Raw genomic sequence first — 12,350 nt, 5'->3', positions numbered from 1 at the left:
GGGAAATGACTAAAGGCAACTGCAAGGAGCAGTGAACTGTATGGTTAACTGTTGTGGATTCTGAAATGTTTCTCTTAATGGTAACATTTGTGGATTTTTACACCTCTTCTGTCCCATTGTGTGTGGGCAGTTACAGGCACTGAATCAAATGCATAGGTCTTTTTTTTTCCGTGAAAGTACACTGTCCTAAAATGTCTTGCATTTTACCCTCTTCTACAGAAGCTTCAGTTGTTGTCCATTACCAAAGTCCTGTGGAAGGCCTTTTATCTCTAAGAGCTGGGGCAGCAGGGGGAGGCTGTGGGAATGAATCTGGTGTTGTGGTTTTTTCCACCATATGTTAGGAAGGCTTTTGTTTTTCACTTTTACTTTCTGATGGTCTGTATTTCCCTTCCAGACCTGTGCTGAATTCCAGTGTGAAGTTAGCAACAAATATTTTGGCTGACAGCTTTGATCAATTGCAAAGCAGGAGAGGGGTTCTTCAGCTGGAAAGTGAACATTCCTGATAGGAGCATAAAGAGTCATAATAATCAATCTAAGAAATCAGCTGCTTTCAACTTATTTAGAAGCCCGTACTCTATGGTTTAAACTGTATATCTCAATTTATTTTCAATAGTGTTTCTGACTTGGAATTTGAATAATAATTCATTTATATTACTTGAACCACCTCAAGAGTTGGTCAATACACCAGAAAGTAAATTAGGTGATTTTAATATATGCTTTAAAGGCATGATCTGTTTGATAGCTCAAGTGATCTACAAACAGATCCAAGAACAAGCACTGATGAGCACCTAGTGTATTTAGTAATCTGGAGTTAAGAGTTGTTTCTGGGGGACTTTTATTCAAAAGTTTAAAAAGAAAAAAAGCAGGATATTTTAGATTCGCTTCTTATTCAAAAGTTTAAAAAGAAAAAAAGATAGCAGGATATTTTAGATTCACTTTTTTCAAAGTTATTTCTTTTCATTGTACTGTATGCATATTTCATATTAATTCCTCCAAGTTTTCTTATAGAAGGAAAACTGAAAACAGGAAACAAATTTATAAAGCACCTGCAAAGCTTTTCATGAGTAATTGTATGACAATAAGAATGACCATTATTCTGTGGCCAGTGTAGAATTCCAGATATCTGACTAGTCCTTAGAAAATGGCAAAGAATAAATGTCATTAAGATGTATGAAGTTGAGCTGTTGAAGTTGAGCTGTTAAAGAGTTCTAATAGCTGCAGGGTGACCTGTATTCTGTGCCAGGAAAAAATACAGTCCACAGTTAGAGATAAGGTCAAAACTTTAGTTTTGACAGTGGCCAGGTTCCTATATAGAAGCAACTGGCCTTGGCACATGAAAAGTCATGAGGACTGCAGGGGCATCGTGAGGATCCAGAATTGGAATCAACTGTGAGGGTTAGTTGATTTGTAAAGACCAACAGCAAATGACAAATGCTGACCTTTAGTACTTCCCCAGACTTGCATGTTTCTGTTTACAGTGCATCTTGGTAACTTTGCAACATCTTCCTTCCTTGTTTGCAGTCACTGGCAGTATGATTAACTGTGGAGGTAGCTACTAAATGCCAGTGACTGGTCAGCTATTTAGATTTGTGTAATGGTATCAAAGCATGATCAGAAGGTTACGCAGACTCTGCTTACTACTGGTCCTTGTTCTCAGTCGTTCTGAGGCAGCAACCAAGTGGGAGTGTAGATAAAAGTAAGATTAGTTATACAGCCTAGGAGTTTGTATTAAAAATACATAAATAAATCATGGCTTAACTGTACAGTAGTTCTCTGACTTGGGATGTTCTTCATGCCATAGTTTATGGGATATCGTCACCGTCCTGAGCACAAGACCATTACTTCCAAATTGTAACTGTCATTAAAAGATTTGAAGTCTTCATCATTGAAGATATTCAAAACCAGACCAGACAAGGTCCTGATGAGCAATCTGTTCTAGTTTACTGCTCATTGTGCAAGGATGACCAGTCTCTTCCAACCTTTGCTAATCTGTAATTCTGTGTTAGATTCCCAGGATCAGCTTTGCACACAAATGTTGTGTGGTTCACAGTAGGTCTGGTGTGTCACTGATGAGAATGTAAAAGCTCAGTGACCTGAGGAAATGTTTGTCCTCCCTTGTAGTTACTCACAATAACACAGTCACAAGAGAGAAGAAACTAGCTTACAAACTGTTGATTTGCCAGAGAACCCAAGTTACCACCAGAGGAAATTTCCATACCCTAAATCAATCCCAAAGCAACAGTTCTGAATCTGTGCAGAGTTGGTTTAACCTGACTTTCCTGGGAAACAATGAGTTGTTCTAGTGTGTGAAACCTCTTAAGCTTTAAAAATTTAAAGGCACCTAAAAATGTTGGAGCAGTTTCTAGGCATCTTCTTCAAGGATCATCTGGGAACTTCTGGTGGCTTGCTGCTAATGAGGATTGCCCTCTGAGGACTTACCTGGTGCCCTTTTTGGCATTTAGAAGTTAAAAATTATAATAGTGTTGAACAGTGTGCATTGATTCCCATTGTGGCACTCAGTCTGCATTGTAGCATAGAACGTTTTTTGCTTTCCTTGTGAATGTAAGGAGCTGGCAAATAGCATTACATTGTTGGGATTTTATTTTCGCAGTAAACTGAAAATTTCCTCTTGCTGCTTCTGAAGCTAACAGTCCAGAATTACTTAATTTGCCCATAGCCTAATCTTACTGAGATGAACAAGGAGTTACTTTTGCCTTAAAATATTTTCTGCTTCTGATCTGTTTTTCAGGCATGCAGAAGTCATGAAGAAAATAATTGAGACTGTTGCAGAAGGTGGAGGAGAACTTGGAGTTCATATGTATCCTTTTTCGTTAACACAGTGATTCTTGGAGTGTAGGGAGCTGTTACCTCAAGGTTCCTAAAATGGAATGCAGTTGTGTGTGAAAGTAGTAAATGAATGGTTGGGGTGGCAGTTTTGGGATGAGCTCCTTTGTGCAAACAGCTAAGTTGTTGGGGGGTGGAGGGGGGTGTGTGGCAGGAGCAATGGGGAAAGTAACTAGGATTGAAGGCACAGGATTGAGCTCTTGTTTGTAGGGGTGTAAAGGAGATAGTTGTGAGCATGAAACAAAGATCCCAGTGCAGGAGGGTGAGACTGGAGTTTCATAGGTTCCATCCAGAGTGTAATCACACCTTGGTACAGCAGCTTTTGTATTAGATGGGAATCTGAAATTAACTTCTGGAAGGTGTAGAGGTTCTATTATTTTCTATTCTTCATGTGAGCAATATCTTGGGAAAATATTTAGCTGACAAAACAATGAAAATTGCCAAAACCATTCTAAACATCAGTATCAAATGCATCACAATTAGAATTTTTTTAGCAAGGTGATTGATCTTAGTTATACTTTGTAGTAATTGGTACTATGCTTTCTGACTGAAGTAACTTCCATGTTAGAAGTGTGTCCTTTAAAAATAGTCTTCTTTGCTGCTATAAGGCAAGGAAGGAACAGTTACTGAGCAGCTATAGGTCCTGAATCAGTAAAACTCATTTACTGTATGAGTTGCAACTTGTTCAATTTGTGCAGCAAGCAGCTGAAACTGCGCTGGGAAATAACTTCTCTGGCCAGGTAGTTCAAGTCTCCTACTCCTCAGTAACTACAAAGAGCTTATTTTCAAGATTTTGATTACTTTCTTTTGTTATTACTCAACAAGTTGAGGCATTTTTAACATGCAGTTTCTTTCTTCATTATCATGTAGCTTGTATTTGTGATAAAGTGGTCCATGAGACTGATACGTCAAAAGAGCAGGGTGTCCTTTTATCCTGTACCAATGTAACTTAATAGTCAGTTGAAAGTGGTGATTTATTTTTTTAATTTTTCAGTTCCCTGTTTGCCTCATTCCCACATGGACAGACACTTTAGATGGTAAATATCCAATATATTCCAGGCTGCGAACTCAGGCCCAACATGCATTAGAAGGTGATACATGCAAGGGAACTCTTCTCTACAAAGTCTGCTCAGCTTAGTAAGGCTCATCTCTGTACTTTCCCTCAGAAACAAGAAGGAGCTCATTCAAAGGATGGTTCAGAATAGGAACCTATTTCTTTTTCTGAGCCACTGAGACAGAGGAGAGGAGCCTGCTTTCCTGCAGCTACAGGAAGGTAGCTAGGGATTAGCCTTGCTGGGTGCAATTCACCTTGGCAATGGTTAATAATAAATAGTAAGTATGTAAATGGGATAGTAAGTGTTTGTGTGATATCTGCAAGATTTGTTGAAAATAATTCCTGTTTCCCTGCTTCAGCTTAAAATAGGAAGGTCTGTATGTTTAGTAACACATAGATGTCATTACCAGAATTCTGCTGTTTTAATTTCCCAGTCTCTTAACTGCATAATTGCTAGGTGTTATTTTCCTCTTAGCAAGCAGTACTGTTGAGCAGACCATGGAGTGAACGTGACTTGTGCTTTGCTTTACAGGATTTCTAGCTATTGTACATTTTCCTTAATAAGAAACTCAGGTACCTTCTTATTTTCTTGAAATTTGTACAGGCAGTCATTCCAACGATAGAATATGACTACACAAGGCACTTTACAATGTAACTAAAACAATAGATGTTGCTCCTCTGACTGTCAAATCTTTTTTTAAATAACCCATCCATGTGACCTATACCACATTATACACAATTTCTGTAACTAATCTTTTATCAACTTGATGCATTAAAATAAAATGTTCCATTACCAGCCTTTTTAATAAAAGTCTTTGTGTGTAATATAAATAAATCACTTTCATTCCGATACAGACACTGCACTAAGAGGTGGGATTTTTTTTCCTCCATAATACCTTTAATTTCCATTAGTCAGAAGATAATTTTTGTGTATGTTGGAAAGTGAAATCTGCTTTCGTAGTAGGAGGCTAATGCTTTTGGTTTCATTGCTGATTCCTGAAAACATGAATTTGTAATTTTTCCCCCCTTCCATTTAAATTCACTTGAAAGTTACATGGTTTTTTTATCCTAGTTATGAATGGTTATGTATCCTCTAGCTGGAGGAGGATTTTGAAATCTGAAAAAAATAAGGGGTCATCTTGTTAGGGAAGTTTGACTACATCTTAAACTAAAATAAATATACTATAAAAGTATCGTAGAATCAGCCGGGTTGGAAGAGACCTCAAAGATCATCAAGTCCAACCCTACTGTGGTTACTAGACCATGGCACTAAGTGCCACATCCAGTCTCATCTTGAAAACCTCTGAGACAGTGAATCCACCACCTCCCCAGGCAGCACATTCCAATGCCTGATCACTCTTTCTGTAAAATGACCAATCTTCGAAAGGTGTTTTAGGTTTCCAGTTGAGCAAGACTAATGTTTTGAGATGAAATATTTTGGTAGACAAAGAAGGAATATTAGTCTGTTCATCTTGTAAAACGTAAGAACAGTCTTTCTGGCCTGAGGGTAAAGGGAGAAGATTGCCATGGCAGAGCAAGGTTCAATCTTGATATTTGTCTACCTCAACTACACTGACCTATAGTCTAATAGCACAGTCTCCTGCTTGTGGTGAATACATATGTACAGTTGTTTGTGAATTCAAATATTGCGGATGCATCCAGGCTTTTGCAGCCACTTTCTGACCTGTAAAATGTAAAGGTTTTATTAATTATAATGGGACGAGAGGACTATTATATCTGCTGTGTGCATATATTATACTTACCAGGTTCACTTAAACTCTGTTTAGCTTTTAGGACAGTATCTTTGTCTCCCAAAGATGCATCTTGCATTCTGCAAGGCAATCAGAAGTTGGATGTCTGCAGTTCACTAAATTTACTGTTGAGGAAGGTTGGTCCCTGTCCTGGCACAACTGGTCCCTGTTTCAGCTGTCCTCTGTCCCATGCTCTTACTTACATGAGATTCTGTGATCAGGTTCTGTGTTCTATGCTTAAACTGGCTTTCCTCTTTTCATGTCTCTTCACTTCCTCTTTTTGGGACAATATCTTAAGCAATGTCTGTGTAACTGAACAGCAATGCTAGCTGAAACCTATGAAAACTTAACCACATCCACTGAGTCATGCCATAGGATTTTCCTATCAGACTAATCTCAAGGATGTTTTGAGCTTTCTGGTAACAAAGGAAGTAGCTGTCCTCCACCCAATAAATAGGGAGTTGTGGAGGGGAGCAAAGAGAGGGGGTGTGACTTAAAATAGCCAGTAGTGATGTAGGTTTTTTCCTTTGCTGTGTCAGAATCTTTTGAAACATCCTTCTCCCTAAAAAATGTCTATTTTCCTTCAGGGAGGCGAGTTAGTTTCACCAGTCTTGAGTGAGTTATCAAATACCACGTTCTTACTTGTCAGGCTGTTGATAGAAGTGGCGTGATTTTTTTGAAAGTATAAACCATTGAAGGCCTTTTTCTCTGGTCCTGGTAGGAAAACAGAGGCGCAGCAGAATGGAAGAGAACTTGCCAATGGCTTCCGTCAGCGTCATGATTAATGCCTTAGGGCACTTTTGGCACAGAAATGTCTGGTGTCACAAACCCCAATGCTTGATGCCTAATGTCTGGTGCCCTCCTTGGTTGCATATCTAAGTGGCTGTACCCAGGCAAGCAACTTTGACCTTGGTACACTTGCAGAGGTTGTACTGTACCTTAATCCTCCTTTTGGGACTAATATTTAAAGTTCCTGATAGATCTGAAGATCATTGCTGTAAGAAGTGCTACAAATATATGCAAATATAGTCACCTAAGTTACAGCTTCTGTCAACACCTGCATGGTCATTTATTATCTGATTTTTGTTCCTACATCAGAGTAACTCCTGAGAAGTTTCACATTGCTCCCTGTCCTACTGCATATCTTCCAGTTCCTGTAGCTCTTTACTTGCCTTCTAGATTTCTATCTCTTGATTTTGGACTTTTGAGTACATTCTAGTTTACAGGTGCTGCATGCAGTGAAGACATGGCTGAAGTTTTGATTCTGCTGAATTGGAAAGTTATGCACAGAGAATGGGTTATAAAGCAAAGGGGATAACCTCACAGAGATATAAAATAATGGCCATCCCAAGCTCTATTATCAAACTTCAGATACCTAGTCCTCAATTTACATGAAATGTTTTTAAAATACAAAAAAAATACTTGTTTCCAATAAAAAATAAATAGAAGAAAAAATCAAAGCAGTAACTTCCAAGCAATATGTGGGAAGCACAGTTCTGTGTTTAGTGTTCTAAAAGCCTAATCGAAATCTAAGCTATAAATAATGAAGGATGGAAATAGTGTTAAACAAAGAGGGCAATTTCAGCTTAGTCTGTCTGTGGCTGTGTTTTTAGGTGTGGGAAAGTGGAGCTTGTTTAACCAGCTTGCCAACAAACAGCTTGAGCTGTTGCTAGAGAGCTAGAATGCTTTGAATTCATCTGCGTTGTGAAGTCTGTAGGGACAGATACAATTTACTATCTAATGATCCTAAAAGCTTACTGATTCTGTTATTCTCTGTAACATCCCTATCTGCTTTTCTATTGGAAAATAACTTTCTCTGCTAGTAATTTGTAAGGACTGTTTGAAGTCTACTATTTGAAAAGAACAAACAGATACCTGCATGGAGAAAATTCAGCCATATGAAAGAAGAAAAATTTAAGTTGTCCATAATATCATACCTATTGTTGGAAGTAGGTATGTATGTATGCTCTCTCTTGCTTGATAATGCAGTTACAGTTGCAAGAATGGTTTATGATAAAAAGATGCAAATCCTCCTGGTTGAAAACTCTTGCACTGATATCCTTACTGTTGTTATTCTCTACAGAAAGAAATCCAGGCTGAATATGCTGCCAGACTGGCTTAGCATGAGGGCAGCTGTTCCCACGTAGCATATCAGTTGTAAGCCTGGGCAAATACAGAAATCTCTCAGCAAAGAAGACAAACTGGAACACAGAAGACAAACATTGAGTAGGAGCAAACTTCTTTGTCAAGCCAAACTGAATATTTTCTGTCAAAAGTTAAACACATGGAGGGGGAGGAGGGGGGAAAGGCTGCTTTGTGTCAGTCCAAAATCTTGAGTCAGATGTCATTAATGCAGCTGTTGAAGAGAGGAAGCTAATGTATCCTCTTTTTCTTCAGATTTTTTCCAGACCACAAGCCTGTGGTCTTAGACAAAATTGTTAAAATAGTGAAAGTAGCTTTTACATTTTTGGGAAGATAAACAGATTTCTTTTTCCTCTGAAACTTTATTGAATTAAGCAATTCTATGCAAATAGTTTTGGGTCCTGTTAAATAACTGGTTTTGGCAAATGAATTGACTGGAGAAACACTTGATTCTAATGAAGGACATTTGCTTTTCTCCTAAGGAAAAATACAGGTTTAAAATATATAAATATATTTAGGTTAAATCAGCATCATTTTCTGTCTTCTGAAGCCTTTGGTGCCAGGGCAATCTGAAATGCTGTTCTACATTCTTATTGCCTTGTAGTGTGTTTGTGACAACAGAGGTCACATGCCCTGTGTGCCTTTAGCAGCATGCAGAATGTGTTTTGTGTGTGCTGCCATCAAATACAAACATAAACATCTTCCTTTTGAAAATATTGTCTGAAATTAAGGATAAGTTTCTCTGGCATCTTTTATTTTTGTCTCCTTACATAGTTTTTGGCATAGCACATCTACTTTAAACTACCGAAATGAGCTGTTTCACAGGTTAATCTTTCATGGCTTTAGTGCCTACTTGCAGAAGTGAAGATAATTATTTGATGGCTTCTATTCCAAGTTGTTCCTAGCAGATTTGGTAAGTGTCCCTTCTGTGGTTTACCTACTTCAGAACCATATGTTCACTGCTGATCAATAATTAACTCCATGTTTGCCTATGAAATCTGTTCACCTTGCGCTAAAAAAAGTACGCTCGCTGCACCATTGTGCATCGATTGGTGTGTTTGAATGAGAAAGAGGAAGAAATCTCTACTAGGGCATTACTAGCAACCAATTCCACACTTGTTTTATGACATTTCCTTCTCTATACTAACTCCCTCTCAATTACTCTAATACAATTGCTAAAACAGAGGCAGCCATCAGGATATGACTGCCTTGCTGGCACTTAGGGTAGTGTTTGTGATGAAGTAGAGCCAAGTTTATTATGGGTCATAATCTATAATGTGCAGAAAGTTGCATATCACCACTTTACAGCTCTTTTTAAAGATCTGTTCTTGGTTGCTCAGACTCAGCCAAGGCTATTCTGGGTGAAAAAAGGCTGGCTTTAGAGCAGGACTGCAAGTATCTCTTAGTAGTATGTTTTCACATGTAGCATAACATGAATCAGGACCATAATTACTGGGTGTCAGAGCAGGCAGTAATCTTGCCTAGTTAGAAGATGAGACCTGCTTTAGTGTTAAAAGATACTGTTTATACTTCTCTTCCCATGCTTTGTTTTCATTTGCCATTTCAGTATCAGTACATCCCAAAGGTACTTTTTCCTCTTGGGAATAGCATTGTTCAGTGTGCTGCAGAGATTATCTTGCCAGCATGGCCTAGCCCTGTGCTCTTCCATGCATGACTTTTGACCACATGATCTTTTGATGTTGCTGGTGAAATGTAATTTACATTTGAACGTGTGGGTAAGGAGGATAAAAATATGAAGCTTGCAGCATGTGCAGTATTGTGAAGTAGAAGAAAAGATCACAACTAAATACAAGAATGGCCAATGAAGTTGCATTGTCTTGAAAGATTTTTAGCCTGAAGAATGTGTTATGTCGTCACTTGTCATGTGACTAGCCTGCAGGCAACTTGTGCTAACAAAAAATTCTATGTATGTATTAGAATTTCACCACATCAGACAGGGGATATAATTGAAGATATTAGAACTTAATGGTCAGGTGAATGAGAACAAGGTCCTTGCATTATTATTAATGATTTTCAGAATGCTGAAACTTCACAAAGCCTAGAGGAGACAATGTGATGGAATAGCTTAAATAAAAGAAAAATAATGAACAACAAAAACCCCCAGGCTGACTCAGATGATTTCAAGCAGCTCAATTTCACACTGATACCAAGAGTGTGGGAAGAGGAGAAAATAAGCAAGTAGCTGGTATTGGACTCCTTGTTCTTAAAGGGTCAAAGAAGGGTAATACATGCTAATCAGTATATCTTAATGGAAAGTGTGTCTAGTCTGATTTGATACCATTCTTTAAAACTACCAGTATTATCAGCCATCCTTATAAAAGTAATTCCTTTTACCTTCATATTGGTACTGCATGATTCATTAATGAAAAAATTTCAAAACTACAACTTCCAAATTCATCAAAATGGAAAGAGAAGCAACTAGTTCATGTCAGCTTTGATGCTTTCCAGTTCACAGACACAAGGCAAGGTGGTTTAAACAGGCATATTGGGTACTAATTTTTAGCCTGCAATATTTTAGATTTTTATTGTGGGGAAGAATTAGTAGAAGCCTACTTAGAATGGGAATTTCAAATGCAAGCACTAAGTTCATTAAACAGAATCACAGGAAGACTTGTTTAAAGTGAAAATTATACCATGATGTCTGTAGTCTTATGCAGTCTGAGTGATCATGGTTGTTTTCAGGTCTGTGCACCAAAAGATCCTAGAGTTTGGTAGGGAGCATTTAACTATTGGTCTTCATCAATTTTTTTCCCAGCTATCTTCCCTATTTCTTCCAAGGCCAAATGGTACCATAGAGTTTGGATAGAATTAACTAAGCTGCCAGTGAGGCCATTCTGCTACTAAACAAAGTGGTCTGAGGAAATGTTGTCCTTTTTTCTAATTCTGGAGTGGAATTATTTTGATTTGGGGGTTTAGGTAAATCTTTCATTGAAACATTAGCTAAACTTTATTAGATCAATGAAAAAAAAATAGAGGTAGGGATTTTTTCTTTTTCCAGTAATAAATCATTTTCCTGTTACTGTGACAAACTTCTCAGCACTGGCAAAAACAAGGAGACATTTTTGGTGATATTGTTGACATTGGTAATTAGCTTATCGAAAGGTACTTTCCTCATAATTTCTCATTAGATAAATGTCAACAGACTATAGTCAAGACTAGATTAAAATTTTCCAGGTTGACCTGCTGCTTCTAGTTCCCACACCTACCCCTCAGCATTCTGCTTTCAAACTGGGAATGATTTCTTAGAAGACGTAGTATCTACCTAGGAAATTTCCATCAGTGCCAACCATGTGCCAGGTTTCTGTTTTCTGGGAAGATAGAGCATATGCCCCCCTTCTTCCCAACCATGCAAGTCAAACATCCTGTAATTGTAAGTAATCTGAGTAATTGTTTTCTGCCTCTGATGTCCTGCTGCTTCTGCAGACAGACTACAGTCTATAGTGGGACTGAAGCTGCTTCTCTTTGGTGCTTGTTTCTCACTGAGGATGGTGTGGAGGAGGGGAAAGAAGGTAGTTTAACCAGTTTTTTTATCCCTATTGGATCCCTGTCAATAAGGGGAGGAGGAGGAGGTGAGGAGCAATGACCTGAGCATAGCAAATACAGTTACCCTCTTGCATCACAATTATTTCATTTCTGAGGGGAAGTTAGAAGCAGCGACAACAATAAAAGCAGCGGTTTCTGCCTTGTCTTCCAGAGCAGCATCAACAGGCATCTGTACCATGACACTGCACTGCATGCGTCTCTTTCTCTTACTTCTGCTTGGTTCATGGTGGCCAGACTCAGAGAAACTTGTGGCAGGAGCTGCGAAGGTCAGGGAGCACTACATAGCTGCTCAGATCACTAGCTGGACCTACAAACCACAATCTGAGGAAAAATCCAGGTAACAAAGTACAGGATAAGAAGGATGAAACTAGTCCTCCCGTGTGACTGAAAAATGGTTTGAGTCTCCCATCTCCTGTGGAATTTTAGAGCCCAGGAGGACTTTAGAGCCTGATCTTTTGACTTCAGAGGAGCTTGCTTGACTTTAAACAGCATGATCTCAACTAGAGCCAGTGAAGTATTAAAAGCTCTTTTTTATTTACTTCATTAGTGGATATAATTATTTTTGTTTCCAGAGCACTTTTGTTAAATACATTCCGGGGCTTGTTTTTATCATCATCTGTGTAGGTTGACTGTTGTTTGGGTTTTTAAAATGTATTTATTTTAGGTATCTGGATTTTGTGCAATGTAAAGTTGAGCCGTAGATTGGTAACATTTCAAAAATTTTCAGGCTGTAGAATTTGCTGAAAGAATAGCTATGTTCCAGTTTGGATACTATCACATCCACTTAAATCAGAGCCTGATGAACTTTGGAACTAGGTATGTTGTTTCTGAGTTGTTTGGTAGTTTCTGTGAAATGTACTTTCTGAATTCTGACAAGCAAAGGTTGGAGGATCAAGCATTGCTATACTTCACTGAGTGAAAACACCCCTTTCATTTTTTTCCAGATAGTATAGCAGAAAGGCCAGCCTACATGCATATGCCAATCAAGCATATCA

The 12,350-nt window shown here is 38.3% G+C and overlaps 2 protein-coding genes across 2 annotated transcripts in view; both read left to right on the top strand.

Moving 5' to 3' along the window:
* ATG3 (autophagy related 3) overlaps nt 1-4,694 on the top strand; it is a gene marked incomplete at its 5' end in the record, with an annotated part of 20,142 nt that extends 15,448 nt beyond the window's left edge. Inside the window, 2 exons of the mRNA XM_009071341.1 lie at nt 2,750-2,818; nt 4,472-4,694. Coding sequence (XP_009069589.1) covers nt 2,750-2,818; nt 4,472-4,553 — 151 coding nt within the window. The remainder of the gene's footprint in view (nt 1-2,749; nt 2,819-4,471) is intronic.
* Nucleotides 4,695-11,428: 6,734 nt separating this feature from the next.
* Nucleotides 11,429-12,350, top strand: part of F5 (coagulation factor V (proaccelerin, labile factor)) — a 31,781-nt gene continuing 30,859 nt past the window's right edge. Inside the window, 1 exon segment of the mRNA XM_009071340.1 lies at nt 11,429-11,692. Coding sequence (XP_009069588.1) covers nt 11,532-11,692 — 161 coding nt within the window. The 5' untranslated portion in view covers nt 11,429-11,531.

Source organism: Acanthisitta chloris, unplaced genomic scaffold (genome assembly GCF_000695815.1).
Source record: "Acanthisitta chloris isolate BGI_N310 unplaced genomic scaffold, ASM69581v1 scaffold13833, whole genome shotgun sequence".
Classification (NCBI taxonomy): Eukaryota; Metazoa; Chordata; class Aves; order Passeriformes; family Acanthisittidae; genus Acanthisitta; species Acanthisitta chloris.
Note: the sequence above shows the minus strand (reverse complement) of the source record. Positions and strands in the feature narration are given on the sequence as shown.